The following is a 17,424-nucleotide window of genomic DNA, read 5'->3' as shown; positions in this document are numbered from 1 at the left end:
CATCCAATGGATGGTCCAACAGAGCTAAATACAGCTCTTTAATTTTGCTAACCTCTTTTGTTGAATGCAGAAGCCTGGGTAATTCCACATAAGCCATTTGTGTATAAGAATCAAAAAAGGAGAAAAATCTTTATTTGTAGAAATCCGTATTACAAAATCACAGCCCCCACCAAAGGGCTTTCATACGCCATGTTATGACATCTTTCCCACAACATGTGGAGTCCTTCTGATCTTGGCAAAGGAAAACATGCCAAAAACAAGAGCACAGAGACCATTTCCCCTGAAGTTTCTGAACTGACTGTATCTAAGTTGATCTTCCCTTATAAAGGGGGACGGTGGGTGGCAGTTTTCAGTCCGAAGGGAAGGAGAGATTCAGGAGGCGTCACCACGTCGGGGGCCCAAAGCGTGAAATCAGTACTTCTTGATCATCAAGGTCTTTCTGCACTTTCTTCCGCATGTAAAAGATGGGGCAGTCACGGCTGAAGGTGAAGAAAATAGGGTTCAGGGATGGGAGCAACAGGGAACGAGATGCAGCCAGTACCCTACAAGGGACTGGCACAGAAATTAAGGATGCTCAGGGAAAACAACAAGAAAAAGGGCCCTATCTGCAGCAAAATGGGACAAGAAAAATGTTTTTTGAAGGATAATAAAGACACATGAGGGTCAAGAGAGGATCATACTTCTCTCTTGTGTCAGACCCAGCATTAGAATAAGGTGATAGAATGGATTATACCACTCTTGCAAGAGGGAAACTCTGTTCTTCAGACATTTCCCCCCGCAAATAATCCTGTGGGGTTAGGTTACTATCCCAGCCAAGAGAAAGTTACTATCTCAGCTTTTTTCTGTGTTTACTGATCATTTTCAAAGAATTTCTATGTGTTTGTCCTTGGTTAAGGGATTGTTTAAAAAGGATTTTTTTTCCTCCTGGAATTGGACACCCACCTTTCCTGCCTTCAGGATTCAATGACGTAATTTTTGCATCTTACATAGACTAAGCATGGGTCATCTTCCCATTATTATCCAACTTTCCCCATACTTATACCTCTGTTGGAGAATGCAGACAATCCAGCTGATTTATGTATCCTGAAGCCAAAGGCTCCCGTCTCTCCACTCCCCATCCCAGCTTCTGACAGGTGCTATATTTATAAAGGCAATAAACATCTTCCACCCGCCCCCCCCTCACCTCTCCGTGAGAACCATCTGTTCATTTTGAACCAGCCTGATAAAAGTAGCTGTAAACACCTGGGGTAGCATAAAGCCGTATTTTAGCCCAACGTCCCGTGGGAACGGGAAAGAGCCACTGGTGCCAGGCATGGGTGCGGTGTGTTGCCAGCCCTCACCTGGTACACAGCACATCCTCGTGCAAGCTCCCCTGGCAGCGCTGACACTGGGTCCACAGGCGCGAGAATTTTTCCTCTAGAGAGTTCAGATGAGTCACCTAGGGAGAAGGTAAAGAAGGGAAACGTCGACAGACCAATGACAGGCAGGCTGGCTTGCAGAATGACCCAGCATTTAAATGGCACTTTCTCAGACCACACTGGAGTGCCACTATAGTACTGTGGTTGGAGTGTTGCCCTAAGATTTGGGAAACCCAGACTCCAACAAAGCTTCCAAAAGTAACTTTTTTTTGACTACTGCCAGAATTCTTCAGCTCCAGAGATTCATATAGTCCGTGAAAGAAATTTTTCCAAGCTCTGTGAGCCACGAAATCGAATGGGCGCCCTTTGGCCAGGCATTCCCTTAAACTGATCTACCTCACATGATTGTCACAAGAATAAAGTGGGAAGGAGAAAAGCCACAGATGCTGCCTTGAGCTCGTGGGAGAAAAAAATGAATATAAATGCAATATGGGCATGTAAGAAATGACTCCTGAAACTGCTGCAAATACAGTGGTTCCTCGCTTAACGATGATAATCCGTTCCAGGAAAATCGCTGTTAAGCGAAAACATCGTAAAGCGAAATTAAAAAGCCCACTAAAATCCACTGAAAACCATTCAATGCGTTCCAATGGGCTAAAAACTCACTGTCCAGGAAGATCCTCGATACGGCGGCCATTTTCGATGCCTGTATAGCAAGGAATCCGTCTCTAAGCACAGCAGGGAGCCATTTTAAGCACCCAGTGGACATTTTGAAAACCGACAATCAGCTGTTTTGATCATTGTTAAGTGAAGAATCGGTTCCCGAAGCAGAGAACCAATCGTCAAACGAAAAAAACCTATTTAAAACATTGTTTTGCAATCGCAAAAACATAGTCGTTAAGCAGATTCGTTGTAATGCGGGGTAATCATTAAGTGGGGCACAACTGTACTTTATGTTATTATGATCCTTAAAACAACCTTATAAGGTTGGCCAGTGTAATCTTTTCCATACAGCAAATGGGTGGAGTTCAGAGGGTGCAGGGGAGAAAACGGCTTAAGGGACGTTAATGAATTTATGGCAAAGCAGGATTTAAACCATGGATTTATTGTTTCCTGGGGCCGTATCTTGGCCACTGAGCAATACTAGGATTTCTCATTTTCAAACCTCCTCAGATTTCCAAGGGTTTGTTCTCCGCATGATCTTTTTCCAAGTTAAGGCAGGAACTTCCAAGTTATAACCCCCAAATCTAATTCAGTGGACACTTTCATCCATTAACCAGGATACAAGGGACCATCCATTTCTTCTACCCTGCTGGCTGCCTGGAATTCTACTAACGCCATCAGAAGTCATCTTACCTCCTTCTGATAGAGTTCTGACTGGCGGCCCAGGCAGAATTTGCACACAGCACCTGATGGAGAAGCAGAAAGTCAAAAAGCATTCCTTATCCTAGAATTTCTTTCCTACCACACACCCTTATGACAGTAAGGTATAACTAGTATGGTGTGGAGAAATTCTCCTCAACACATTTGTTTCAGAAGAAAAATGGCAGATTAATTTTCTTCATGGTTTAGATATAACTGTAGGTCTGGGGGGGCAGAACCTGGGAAAGTTACCATTTCATATTAATGTCCTGCCCCATAAATGGCAGCCTCAAGAATCTGAGTCTGGGAAATAAATTTTACTTAGTGTTAAGTTGATCAGCAGTTCCGTAATGTTTGGTATGGTCTGGCCCCATTTGCTCAAGAGTGGATTGGCTCACTTGCTTGAGTGATGTAAGATTGTTCATTCTGCCCACGTACTTACTAGTGCTTTGTGATCTAGTCTGCAGGACAGTAGGCCTACGGAAAGGACACCCATCCTAAACCTCCTTATGCCTCTAAAGAGAGACTTCTATGGACCACTTAAGATTTTCAGAAACTCTCTGGGAAGCTCCCATTATGAACACAGGAGACTCTCTTCCCAGCCCTTCTCTACAACATGCCCTGGAGATCACACACTGCTTCTGGAGAACCCATGAGTTCTGGCTGACTGTGGCTCCTTTTCTGGACTGTTATTTCTACCTCCCTTCAAGAAACTTTTTTCCAGAACATTTTAATTTTCAATTCTTCTTCCAAAAATCTTAACATGAATCTTTTGTTGTCCTACCTACAAAATGTGGAAAAGGAAGGCTGGGGAGGATAGGAGAGGTCACGTTCTGCTCATAGACATCTATGGCAGGGCTTGCTTATGGGTTACAAGAGCACAGAGGCCCAGCTTACACACACACACACAAACACACTCCCCTTTCTGTGGCAAGTTACGGCAATAGGAACTTGCAAAATACACTTCTGGTTACTGGTGTGGGATGGGGGAGGGAGGAAGCTTATTTTGGTACATGCTGCAGAGCAGAGACAAAGACAGATGCAGGATCTCACCATGATGGTTCAGCACAGCCCGGCAACCAATGCAGGTGCTTTTTTTAGTAGCAAAAGCCAGGAGCCCACCAACTTTGGCTGTCAATACCGTTTTGCACCGCGTGTGTTCCCCCTCTGCAAAGGGAGGAAACAAAAGGATCAGGCCCTTTCCATACCTCGTGTAGGGAAAGGGATTCAGGGAAAGCCAACACTCAATTGAGTCCTCTCGTGCACAAAGTTCTGCTGTACGAGCAGAAACACAGCAGTGAGCTCAGAAGGGCTGTGGTCTTTGCAAGACTGAGGACTGATCCCTTCCCTTCTTCTAAGGGCCACCCTCCCCCACGGTAGAGCCCAAGCCCTACTCCAGTTCTGCTCTGTGTTGAAGGTCAGAGATAATGTTCACGCCATAGATTTCTGTTTAAAGAGAAACTGACCACTTCAGGTAACTGTCAGTGATGTAATATAGATAATGGTTCCTTGTGGCGTAGGATGAGAGTTGAGAGTACGTCCAGTGGTAACCCCGTTCTCACTGGAGTTACTGCAGTAATTATTACTATATAAAAAAAATCTTTAGTATTTATAGACACATATGGATTCTTAAATATTCCTGTGATTTAGAAGTTAACCAGTGGTCAATGATGCAGCCGCACGCATGCTCACATTACAGCTAAAGGGTCATACTCCAAGGCTGAAAGACCTAAAATCCACTATTCACTATTTAATGGTAGTAGGATCTTACTTTCTCATTATGCATAAATGTTCATCTTGCCAACACCAATTCCCAGCAATTTTTTGAAAAGATTGTCATTTTTTATTTATGTCTATGTTTTGCCCATGATTTTATCAAATGTATTTCCTTCCCTGCCTTCTCTTCCTCTCTCTCCTCTTTTTTTTCTCCTCCTCTGCATATGTGCTTTGAAAAATCTAACTTAAAAAAAGAAATACACACTCAATAGGATGTTCTGTGCTTTGCCTTCTCCCAAGATGGGCTCAAAGATGCGCAGGAGGGGCTTGGCCAGCTGCTGCTCCAGGTAGTACTGAGTGTCAATGGGCAGGTTATTCTCCAGCACATAGATGGGATCCTGAAGGAACATAAGCGGAGAAGAGCTAAGCAGGAAAGAAAGATCCCTGGCTCTAAAGCACATGTCAGCGCTGAGGACCCCTCTCTTCTTTGGGAATTTTGTCACTTAATCAGTTCCAAACTCGTGGCCTGCTAAACGCTGGAAGGCACACAGATACAGTGGCCAGTAAATCTGCAGCACAAACCAGCAGCCACTGGGTCCCAGAACCCAGGTAAATTACGGAGCATGAATGCAGCTAACAGGATTTGGGTCTCAACAAGAGCAACTGGGAGGGTTGGGCTGGGCTGGCCTACACCTGGAAATGGTATGAAGACCTTCCCCTCCAGGTGTTCCAGCCCTATCCCGAGAGTTCCCTTTCCTTCCAGCCCTGGGCCGAGGGTTCCCCCCTTCCCCTTCCCCGCCCATTAGTTTAGCAGGAGGGAGGAGGGAAAGTTGCAGAAGCAGATGAGAACAGGTTCCTCAAAAACACATTCACAAAACGCTTAATTAAACCTAAAATACAGACACCCTAGATAGGAAGCCAGGCTACTACAGCTGGGGTGGGGGTTTAAAACTGCCTGGATGTTACGACTTCCTTCCTCAAATCTAATTGTGTCTTTTTCTTCCAATAAGCATTCTGCTATCCCAAGGTGCTGGGTTAATGATGTGGGTGACTCAATGTAATGTTCCCTCTGACTGAACTGGTGTGTGGAAGTGCATGCTTACCCTCCAAACCTTTCTCCCATTCAAAACAAGCCCTGCTGGATCAGACCAAAGACCTACCATGGTCAAGCATTCTGTTCCCACAAGGGCTAACCAGATCCCCCAATGAGAAGCCCTCTGGCAGCTAACATACAGAAGCCCGTTTCTCAGCAGTGAATATACAGAGGCATCCTGGAGATTAATGGACAGTCACTATGACAAGCAGCCATGGACAACTTTCTCCTCTAGATGCCAGCTACTGATCATCACCTCCTCCCTTCCACACTCACTTCTGACTTCATGTAAGCCGCCACGCCTTTGGCTGCGCTAATGATGACGTAAGGCACCCGGTCCCCCAAGTTGGGGGCACTGCCAGGATCCCTGCGACGCATCCTAAGGGGAGAAATCATGAGAGTTATAAGGATTCAAGTTCAGGGTTGGCACAGCATGGTGACCCACTGGAACTGAACACAACCGTTAAGGCCCTGGAAAAGGCACACTGGAGATCAGGGCTAAGGAGCATTTTCAGATTGGGTTTGGGGCAGACAGCAGGACAAGGAAAAACAACACAACAACAGCGGAGCCTGTGGCACCTTCAAGATGATAAATTTTAGATGTTATAAGCTTCCATAGACCTCCTGATACAGAGAGGGGATGTGTAGTGAGTTGTGGTCCAAGAAAGTTTATGCTAAATAGAATCCGTCTGTCCTGAAGGTAATGCAGGACTCCTGGATTGAGTTTAGAGATAGTAGTTTTGGACCAGTGTCTTATCCCCTACAAAAGAGTTGAAGTTGTCAAAATGTAGGTGACTGGAAACCCTGACATATGACCCAGGGTGTGATTATAGTAACACTATTAACATGTTTTCCCTGCGCAATCAGACTTCTGAGAAATAACCAGGGGAGGGACAGGGGAGAGTGACACACAAGTGCAATCAATACCAGCTTCACCCACAGACCCTCCTCCTCCCGGAGAGGCTTTCATCATCCAAACATTGGTTTTTCAAACAGCAGTGAAGCAACCAAGCAAAAGGAGCAGGCCCATGACAGGGGTGTATCTGTGCGTCTGTGCGCAGCACATGACACGCCTGCAGCCAGACAGGAAACCCAGAGAGAGAGGGGTGGGCGTTGCAGGAGGTTCCACTTGCAGCTGTGCCAGCCGCGGCTACTATTTCTGCCCTTCCCTTCAGTCATGCCTCGCCGGCCACCCCACACCCACACACCCTTTCCGCCGCCCTAAGGGCAGACAGACTCATAATACTCAGGGCACGGAGAGTGCGAGGCAGGAGGAGGGAAGGAGGCCAAATGTGTATATTGCCTGCAGCAGCGCTTGCGATCAAAAAGCAAGAGAGGGACCATGATGCCATGGCAAAGTCCATGTGTTGGGTACACAGAACCTCTCTTGTATCAGTCACTGGAACTCTCAATTATCAGGATCACAGGTTGCATGACTAGGAAAGAAGCCCCTGACTAAACCCTTGGAGAGCTGCTATCAATTAGAGAAGACTGTGGGGGTTAACTCAGCAGAAGGCAGCTTTATATATCTGACAGAATGGGGAACCTGTAGTCCTCCAGATTTGTTGGACTACAACTCCCATTATTCTTCACCCTGAAGCCATACTGGCTGGGGCTAATAGTGTGCTGAAAAGTTTAACAAGATCATAAGGCCTACAGGTTTCCCATCCCAGAAACAGTCCCTTGATCTGTTCTGGGACTGGCCTTTATTTATTTATTTGATTCAGTGCTTGAGATCACGAGCCTGTGCTTTCTCTTTTGAAACGGAGGTGGCGTGTGTGGGGGGGTGGATGGAAGAGTTCAGCTTCTCCGACTCACCGCTCGGCCAGCTCCACGTGGGCCTGGCGCCCTGCATACTCTTCTGCTGTACGTGTCAGTTCTTTCGTGATCACCAGCTGCGAGATGTCCACCCTATTGCACAGCAGGTCAGAGATCACCTCCTTAGCATGGGCCACGGCACCCACAGGATCCCTACAAGAAGAAACCAATGTATGAACCATTAGTGATCTCCAGTTCTTCCAGAAAAAGAGTAGCTTCTAAACTGTTGGAACTAAAATTCTGATCTCTAGCACACTGCTCAAACAGCAAACTCACAGCAACAGAAAATCTATTTTAAAGAAATAAACCATTTCCCGCTTTTAGGAGCCAGCATCTCATTGTTTTAATCGAGCACCCAGGATTCAGCCTTCAATCAGGCATGCACTGCCCCACCTCGCTCACCTACAGCCACAACACACTTTGGACTAACAAGACACCCGTACGGCTCCCTTTATAATGCATCTTCATCCGAAGCAACCACAGACCTATCTATGAGCAACTTCTGCAGGCATGTGTTGATAAGATTTGCCACTAGGGGGCAGTTGTCTCGACGCACGGTCTCAATGCCCTTACAATCCATCTTATCGTGGACATCAGGGTTGGAGGAGAAGTACAAACCAGCATAGCGCTTCTTATTGATCAGGAGGTAGGGGAAATAGACCTGGGAGATGGGCAGATTGAGAGAAAAGCAAAGATGCACATTACAATGTATGTATTCATTTCAAGGCACCAAACAGGAGGCACAGATGGAGCCTCCCTGAAAAATGTGAAGACCATGTATACATTTGGGCACCCCCTGGGCCACAATGACACTCTATCAGCTGATCCTTCCATCCCAAAAGCATCACTTCTGATATGAACAAAGAAGAATAAGAAAGTACCAAACTTGTAACCTCTTCCAGAAGGATTATTAAAGATCTTTGCATCTGGATTGGGTTTCACTGACTGGAGGACTATGGGAAAACTGATTTTTTAAAAAATGGGATCTCAGGAAAGGACAGAAAGATGTTTTGCTGTAAAATAGGGGTGAGCAACCTGCATTCCCCAACACTCCCATACATCGAAATTAAAACACATATATAGTTTTAGAAAACAGTTTCTGACTCAGAATACTTTCTTGTGACTTTTGGAGGTGTGGTTGGCAATGTTGCCACATTTGGAAGCTCTGCCAGCACCCATAAGCCTCTCATACCCCAAAAGTATTTTTCAGTTTTTAAAATTGACCACTCAAAGGCAAAAGGGGGATTTAAAAACTTTTATAGGAAAAAATTGCCAGGGGGAGGGGGCTAAGAAGAAACCCCCCAAATTTCAGAGACGAGAACATTGCCCCCAAGCCCTGCTTTGAACAAGCAATGAGCGAAAATTTATATTCCAACAACTAGCTCATTAGTCATATAAGATCTGAGGGCCCTCAGAACCGATGGAAGCTTCCCCAATACAAACTGCACTTTGAGGCCACGGCAGAACATCTGTATGTCAAGCGCTCTGAAACAATTGGCATCATGCTTCGCACAGCTTTCAGAATCAAAGGGTACATTCCTGATGTCACCTTGTTTTGATGAACATGTCTCATCATCTATTGATTTACAAGAAGCGCTTCTTGGTCTTACCACTCATTTCAAAGGTCTCTCTTTTCTGCCTTTTTAACTTGAAGATGCTTCCCAAACTGTTACCTTCTGGATGTCCTGGCCTACAATTCTTATTGTTCCCCAGCCAACGTAAGCCAAGATTATGGGCTTTGTAGTCCAACACATCTGGAAGGCACCAGGTCTGAGTGCTTTGGGAAACTTGCACCAAGCCCTTCTTCCTCACGTCACTCAGCCCACTTGGGAGGAAGGAACAGTGAGAGTCACCATTCAACTCACCTTCTCAAACTCCAGTTTGATGGGAGGAATGAAATGACTAGAGACCCAGGCGGCGGCTTCCCTACCGATCTCCATGGCTTCGGCAACTGACTGCACACCCAAACGGCACATGACCGAGTCCGTGTCCCCATACACCACCTGGGGGGTCAGAAGAACCCAAAGTCTTTCAAAACAGTTACTTACCTTTCCCTGCATCTTGTAGCTTCTCAGTCACAGCACAGCTAGGCCAGCTGCCTCCGCCACAAGCCAGACGGTGCTGCTCTCTCTTCCTCTTGCAGTTTCTGCCTCATCTCCTTGTTCCACTTACTTCATCATCCCATCAACCTCCTAACCATCCTCTAACCTGACCTTAGTGCTATAGCTCTTCCATCCCTGTCATCACTGAGAAAGTACCACTGCCAGGAGAGCACAAAAAGTGAGGTGAGAGAACTAGGTGGTGAGATGCATTTAGTATTAGCCAGTTCTAACATATCTTCTTCATAGGCCTCCTCCACTGCTCTGCTTTAAACCCTGGGATTGCCTGTCTAGACTTCACCCCACTAACCTTAGCATCAGCAGTGTATCCATTGGCAATGGTATACTTGGATTCCACCAGCTGCTTTGTCTTCTCGATCATCTGGCGCCCAAATCCAGTCACACTCTGGAACAGAAAGATGATGCTAATGTTAGGAGTTCTGGGGGACAAGGGGTTGAGGATACTCTCAGAGCTTGGAAGAAATCGTTTGCAAAGAATAAGCTACATGTATTAATTCCCCCCCCCCAAAAAAGCACAAATTACATTGTTACTGTGGCACAACAACAGGATGCTTCATCCCTCTAGTGAAGTAACGTCTAAGTTACTTTTATTGGTATGGTGGAGACAGTACGTTTCAAGAATGGGCTTGGGTTGTGCGCCAATCAGTGGTGCAGAAACCCATCCCACCTCAGTTCATTTCTTGTTAAGAAGAACATGAATGGAAAACAAAAAACCTTCAACAACCTCATGAAAAGGAGCAGACTGTATTTTAAAAGGCTGATTTCTTTTTTTTTTTTAAGCCCCTGTGGTTAAAGCTTCAGAAGGGGGCTGTTTGTGAACGGATTCAGGGAGACAGTTTTTTTTTGGTAATTGTGATACGGTGAGATAACTCTTATAATTGCTTGTGTTAACTCTGGTGGTGAGTGCCAGCAGAAAAAGAGCCAAAACAGGTTTGTAGGCAGTTAGGGGGACGTATCAGCTTGCTCAGAGGGGGAATACCATGATTTGCTCTGCAGAAAAACATACATTAAGGAGAAACTAAAAGAGGCAATTCCTCCCTCTTCCCCAAACAGAGAATGAGCATACAAGCTGTAAGGTAAAGGTAAAGGTTCCCCTTGACATTTAGTCCAGTCATGTCCGACTCTAGGGCACGGTATTCATCCCCGTTTCCAAGCCGTAGAGTCAGCGTTTGTCTGAAGATAGTTTCTGTGGTCACGTGGCCAGCACGACTAGATACAGAACGCCGTTACCTTCCCACTGAGGTGGTATGTATTTACTGACATTTTTACTAAATGTCAGTTTAAAAATAAAAACAGAAAAATGGGTTGTATATGTGGTGAGACAGATGGCATGTGAAAACGAGGTCCTTCATTTGCCCCAGTGGGCAAAAGGTGTAACCAGAGATGATCTGAGGCTATCCACAGGTGCAATTAATTTGAAGATATATTTCAATAACAGCAGATAAACAGGGAGTAAGATCCATGAAATGAAGACACAATATACAAGGAATCCAAGGAAAATCAATGGATTTCTGACCAAATAAAAGGCAATGATGAAAAGTACAAAGCAGAACCTGTATAGTCAATTATGCAAAATGAGCCACAGTTAGCCCTTTATGAAATATTTGCCCCTAACTTTCCACCACCTCTCCACTTGAAGCTCACTGTGTTCCAGCTATTTGGCCTAAGGATTGAGAAAGAAAGAAAGAAAGAAAGAAAGAAAGAAAGAAAGAAAGAAAGAAAGAAAGAAAGAAAGAAAGAAAGAAAGAAAGAAAGAAAGAAAGAAAGAAAAAGAAAGAAAGAGAGAGAGAGAGAGAAAGAACGAAAGAACGAAAGAAAGAAAGAGAGAGAGAGAGAAAGAGAGAGAGAAAGAGAGAAAGAGAGAGAAAGAAAGAACGAAAGAAAGAACGAAAGAAAGGAAGAGAGAGAGAGAAAGAGAGAAAGAGAGAGAGAAAGAAAGAACGAAAGAAAGAACGAAAGAAAGAACGAAAGAACGAAAGGCATATAGTGATGTATTCCAAGTAACAAGTTTCTGGTGCTCATTTGAAGACCACACAGTCAACTGGAAGGAACCCTGAACAGGAATATCCTATTAGGAGGTGAGACTGCATGGGAGCATTTGGCTGCAGGGTCTCCTGCTTATGCTTTTCTAAAACACTAGAATTGGAAAGCAGTAGAATTAAAGAAGCACATATTTGCATGTAAATGGTATTAGGTGATAGTGAAAAGCCAACAAGGGACACAGGTTGCTTATCTTGCAAAGCTTCTAGGAAAAGCTCAAGGCCTGGTATATGACTGACCTCCTGATGTCAGTCTCCTCAGTTCTTTCGAATGAATTGTTTAAACACTTATTTGTGCGGAGGCCCTGCTCCTTTCTCGCCCAAATGTAAGATGGTCTCTTGCCAGACAACATCTTACAAAACTAAGATTAGGAGAGCCACAATCCACAGTTAAGCATGCCCCTTCCAAAAGTGTCAAGCCCCAAAACCTCTGTCATGCCCCGGATGCCTTGCTCCTTTTTTCAGGTCAGGGATTCTGACCCTGGAACATCCACCCAAGAGCCTTATTAGAGATGGGCACGAACCACTTGTGTCGGTTCATATTATGGCTGAACAGAGGTATTCAGTATTTCCCAGCCCCGACCTTTCCAGCCAATTGCCACTCAGAGGTGGTGCCCCATCTTCCCTGCCCCACCTCCTCCAGGCGCTGCCTCTGAGTGGGCTGGAAAACGCCAAACACCTGTTTGGCCATAATATGAACCACACGAACCACCAGTTCGTGCCCATCTCTAAGCCCTACAGAACTTTATAGACCTCTAGGGAAAAATCAGAAGCCTGTGTTTTGTCACAGCTGACATTTATCCCAGTTAAAAGCTGTTCCTGTGTTCCAGAAGCACAAAAGTACTTCAAACTTTGAAAACATTCAAAAACCTTACAGCTATGAAAAATATAGACACAAATGGTTAAACAGAAATCCATCATTTCAACTTTGAAAAGACTGAGGTTTTTAAATTTTATTTATTTATATTATTTATATACTGCCTTTCTCGCCATTGTGGATCCAAGCCCACGCACAGCAAACAAAACCACACACCCTCCAGATGTTTTAGACTACAACTCCCATAGCCCATGGCCATTGGTGTGAGAACTAGGGGTGACAGGAGCTGAAGCCCAACACTTATAAGTTGGGGAGCAGGACGTAGGAGGCTGCTTCAGCTCAAGGGTGGCCAGCCTTTTGAGAGAGGTGCTCAAAGCCCAAATTCCAATTCAAGAACTATCCCAGGAACTAAATAAGAGTAGTAGGGAGGTTCAAAGTTTTGAAGTTCCTTTTTGGGACGACTACTCCTAGAATCTCTCAGCATGGAATGGTAAAAGCTACAGGCAGAAAAATTAACTTTCCCCCACCAAGCATATAAAAAACTGTTCAATGCCATGCATGTCCGCTCAGGAGGAAACTCCAGCCTTATCCCTTTCAGGCATACAAAGCACAGCTCAGTTTTATGCAGCTGTTTTCTGGACTGCAAAGTGTGGCTCTATTCTGTGTATAAATTAATTTTTCTAACCTTTTGAGAACTACCCCAAGCTGACTGCAACTACTAAATCTTGCAATAGTGAACTCAAAATTAAATTCTGCTGCAAGGGCAGTGCCTTTTTTGTGGTTTTCGTGCACATCCCGGGTCTATTATACATCAACTGCAAGTAATCGGTTCAATTAATGATATTTTAAACTACAATCCTATAGATGCTTGTCTGGGAGTAAGCTCCACTGGAAACAATTAGACTTGTTTTTCAGTATGTATGCACAGACTTGCGCTGTTAATCAATTATAGCATGCTACATGGAAACAAGCAAGACAAGACTAAGGACATCGAGGCATTCACTCAAATCAGCTTTCGTGATAACAAATGAAAGATAACTTAATAGCCACCCGCCTTGCCCACTGTTGGTATGCAACCAGTTCATGTGATAACAGACAAGGATTCTGCAACAGTAGTTTCCCATACTCAGATGACCTTAAGTATGCTGTAAAAATATATCATAGACTGAGAACTCCTCTAACTTTGATCAGAACTGGGTTTACCTGAGAGATCTCAAGGCATGGCAGTTTGCCCACTTGGGCCCCAGTGAAGCCATAAACAGAGTTGGCACTGACTTTGAGGGCCAGCTGCCGCCCATCCAGCACCTGGCGTTTGAATGGGTCTGTCTCCTGCTTCAGCTCTGCTTTGGCCCTAAGGGAAATATGGGACAGAAAGAAGTCAAATAAAGAACTACAGCCAGAAATTATTCTCTCAGCCCCACCTGGAACCCCACGTTTCCATTCTTAAGTGAATCTTTAAAACTCTTAATAGCTACGGACTTTTAGCTTCCAAATCCTCTGGAGTCTCTGAATTACTAGAGGCCATGCCCTTATACTGCCCACTTCCAATGCCCAGGTATTCAGGCTTCCATGCTCAGTTCCTGGATTCCACTCCAAAAACCCCAGCATTTGTAATTATTTCTTCCCTTTTATTGAATGTATTAAGATTTTTTTAAAATATTATCCCCAAGTCAGGGAAATTAGGAGAACACAAAGATTCTGGCTCCTGAACATGAAAATATATCTTCAGAAATTCTGGACTATCCTCCCCTCCTTTTGAGGTATTGTTTGCTCTGACTAGCATCCACCGTGTACACAGTCTCAGGTCATGCTGTTTCCTGTTTCTTCTACCTAAAGTCATCTAAACTCACAAACTGTTTGTAACTTTGACTCTCCAGGTGTTGTTGCGCTGTAACGCTCATTAAACAAAGCCATCAGGGCCAGTGGTGAGGACCAATGAGAGCTGCAGTCCAGCATCTGGAAGAGTGTGTGTTTCATATTTTAAATTAAGATGCTGAGGAATGAAAGTGAGAACTTCTACATGTCCGCCAGGTGCTCTGCCCAAGCAATGGCCTGGCTTCTCTTTTTACGAGTGCCTCAAACCCCACCAATGTTGCTCTGGCTTCACCTCTTCCGCGCAGCCAGCAAGTTCTCCAAAACCTCAGGCAGCAGCCCTTTGCGAACAGAAGACTTGACAAAAAGGTCTCCGGTTGGGGTGCGGATGAACTCATCTGATGAAAGCCTAGAGAGAGAGAGAGACAAGTCAGCCATCATGAGTGGTCAGGAAATACAGCCACCTACTTTTATATTTCATCATCCTAAGCCACCAATCCTATTTAGGAATATTCCTCATTTGGAGAAACCTTAGAATCCCTGGGGAATCCTCTCTCTCTCTCTCTCTCTCCCATTCCCTTCGCCAACTTCACTCCTGATTTTTTTCTTTTAAAAAATAACATGACAATGGAGAAAACAGATCTCCTTTTGCTGGGAGCATCCAGGACTGCTACATTGAAAAACAAGCTAAAGGATGTGAGTTGGGCTTGCACCGGACTGATGCTTGTTTTAGAGACATGCAGCTTGTCATCTTGCTGAAGTCCTCCTGAACACCTGCCATTATTAGGCATCAGGAAGGAATCTCCTTGTTCCATGAACAAAAGCAACAATGTGGTGGCTGGTCTCCATCACATCAATGCTGGTACCTCGTTAAAAAAAAAGGGTAGCTGTTCCAGGTCATTTTTTACTTACCCATAATGCTCAACTGCCCCCTGTTGCAACAGCGTTGTATAGCACAGGTTGTGAGCCATCATGATGGAAGGGTACAGGGAAGAGAAATCCAAGGTAGCAATGGGTACATCATAATAGCTAAAAGAGAAGAAGAGTCTGCTATGTTCCTCTTTCTTGCCACTTTTTCCTCTAGTAGACTGAATACTTTTTACCGGCCAGCCTAGTGAGAAGCAAGAAATTTCCATTGCCAATGCTTGCTTCACCCATCCTACTAGGAATACTATTCCTCACCAAGAACATAGAACAGATCCATCTTCAAGAAACACACCCTCACGCCCTCTCATCAAAATCCCCCCTGCTCAAAACTCCAGTATCACTCCAAAACTGGAATAGGGTGGCTTCAACCCTCTTACCCTCCACTGATCCTCAACATTTGTTTCTTTTTTCCTCCACTCAACATCTCAGAATCCAATTTCTTGCCCGAAGACGTAGCTCAAGATCTTTCTGCACCATCAAGTTAGGACAGCCATGAGGACAACCTCCTCCCTTCTTCCTTTCCACCAAGGTGGAAGAAAGATCGGTACCAGTTTTCGTTCCTTACCCCTTCAGTGGCTCAATCACAGTAGCACCAGCATAGTCTTCCCCGCCTTCTGACTTGACAACTGGCATCACCAGATCCTGCTTCATAGCCTTTGGGTGGAGGGAACATTTCAGTTTGAGGTTTGTCTTGATCCTCTCCCATGACACATAATATCATGCTCACATAGAGCTGCCCCATCAACCAATGTGTTACCTGAACATCGCTCACACATCTCTCATTATTTTCAGGATCAATCTGCTATTTTTAGCATTACAGTACTAGCATTTTTCAGATACTCAAGGTGGTAGCACAGTAGCCAAAGGCTAATGGTCAAAACTGGATAGGATTTTTAGCAAAATATTTATTTCTTAGGCTTTTATACCACCCCATTGGTGTAAGGCACTATTCTGGGTGGTTTACAATTGATAAAATCAAAGAGAAATAGCAACAAATAATGTTCCAATTGGAACAAAGAAAGTTCCAATTCAAAATTATCATCTGGTGGATGTTTTGGCATTTAAAAAACCTTGAATAAATGGAGATGGTATGATCTTTCAGTCGTTAGACTATAAGTTCCATCAACCTGAGTCTTAGTATCATCCACCATCATCAGTAATCATCAACCTTAGTAAAGAATCATGGCTTCTGTAGTGTAACATTATATGAAATCTAAACACACATCCCCTATTCCTAAATTATACCATATTCTCAATATCCAAGATTCCTAAGCAAAAGAGACAGGTCTGTTCTCTCATTCCTGGAACAGCTGGGAGGCAAGAAGGATGTCATAGAAGTGTTTGTGGCAAGACTAGACAGCACAACACCCGAACTGTATGCCTTTCTTGTCAGCCCTATAATTGACTTAGACATTTGGTTGCTAGGGGCAAAGAGCTATTTATTTATCGCATTATTATTGTTTCAAGCAAGACAAGACCTAAGAGATCCAATAGCCAATACAGTAAGACACTGGCACTTCCTCTTTAAAAGCGGAAAGGCTGATATCCTTGTTTGAGACCCAGAGCTGCCTCCTGGGTGAAATGTAACAATGGAAAGTACGGCAACCGGAGAGGAAGAAGAAAGAATAGCCTTCTCAATTATGCTTGATTTACACTAGAAGAAAACACTGTGGTAGTAGAGGGTTGGGAGCCGGACTTAAGGAGACCCCGGCCCTGATTCTCACTTGACCAGCACAGTCTACCTCAGATGATAATAAATAAGAGTAAAACAATTTTAAAAATACTGAATATGGAAGTTGGTCCAGAAATCCTTCCTCGGTAGTGAATTTAGTGGACAAGTACTAGCAAAATGGGAAGAAAACAAAGTTTCTGTGAAAAAGGGTGGTGTTTATAGCACAATCATATACACATCTACTCAGAAGGAATTCCCATTAAGTTTCATGTCCTTTATGGTTTAGGTCTCTGGCTGCAGAGCCAGAGGTTGGGAGTTTGATTCCCCACTGGGCTTCCTCAACAGGGGCTGGACTTGATGATCCATAGTATCCCTTCCAGCTTTGTAGTTCTAAAAGGATGATGATGATCATTCCCGGGCAAGTGAACATGGGATGACAGCCTTAGACTGTCCATTGCTGCCTCAATATGAGTTTGATCATAACTCTCAAAGATTCAAATGCTGAAGCCTTCTCCAGGTGGTATGCTCCAGATGTGCTGGGCTGTTTATTCTCATCTGATGTGCAGGGTAGTGCTGCTGAAAAAAATACTGAGGCTGAGTGGCCCTGGGTAACCTATTTCCCCTTTGACTAGCCTAGCTCAAAGGGCTATGAGAGTAAACTACTGCATACCTACTGCCTTGAGCTTACTG

At 44.5% G+C, this 17,424-nt stretch overlaps 1 protein-coding gene across 3 annotated transcripts in view; it reads right to left on the bottom strand.

Moving 5' to 3' along the window:
• Nucleotides 1-96: 96 nt before the first annotated feature.
• Nucleotides 97-17,424, bottom strand: part of POLD1 (DNA polymerase delta 1, catalytic subunit) — a 29,883-nt gene continuing 12,555 nt past the window's right edge. For 2 of the 3 annotated variants that reach the window (XM_073004423.2, XM_073004424.2), the window contains exons 14-27: nt 15,628-15,716; nt 15,048-15,164; nt 14,431-14,544; nt 13,527-13,674; nt 9,757-9,852; nt 9,213-9,350; nt 7,833-8,008; nt 7,348-7,500; nt 5,806-5,908; nt 4,702-4,834; nt 3,774-3,887; nt 2,715-2,767; nt 1,341-1,438; nt 97-479 (exon numbers count right to left, since the gene is read on the bottom strand). In XM_073004423.2, the coding sequence (XP_072860524.2) occupies nt 383-479; nt 1,341-1,438; nt 2,715-2,767; nt 3,774-3,887; nt 4,702-4,834; nt 5,806-5,908; nt 7,348-7,500; nt 7,833-8,008; nt 9,213-9,350; nt 9,757-9,852; nt 13,527-13,674; nt 14,431-14,544; nt 15,048-15,164; nt 15,628-15,716 (1,629 nt within the window). In that variant the 3' untranslated portion in view covers nt 97-382. Of the gene's footprint in view, nt 480-1,242; nt 1,439-2,714; nt 2,768-3,773; nt 3,888-4,701; nt 4,835-5,805; nt 5,909-7,347; nt 7,501-7,832; nt 8,009-9,212; nt 9,351-9,756; nt 9,853-13,526; nt 13,675-14,430; nt 14,545-15,047; nt 15,165-15,627; nt 15,717-17,424 lie in introns of all 3 variants that reach the window. The other variant, XR_012088674.2, reaches the window with a different exon arrangement.

This window comes from Pogona vitticeps, chromosome 6 (genome assembly GCF_051106095.1).
Source record: "Pogona vitticeps strain Pit_001003342236 chromosome 6, PviZW2.1, whole genome shotgun sequence".
Taxonomy (NCBI): domain Eukaryota; kingdom Metazoa; phylum Chordata; class Lepidosauria; order Squamata; family Agamidae; genus Pogona; species Pogona vitticeps.
Note: the sequence above shows the minus strand (reverse complement) of the source record. Positions and strands in the feature narration are given on the sequence as shown.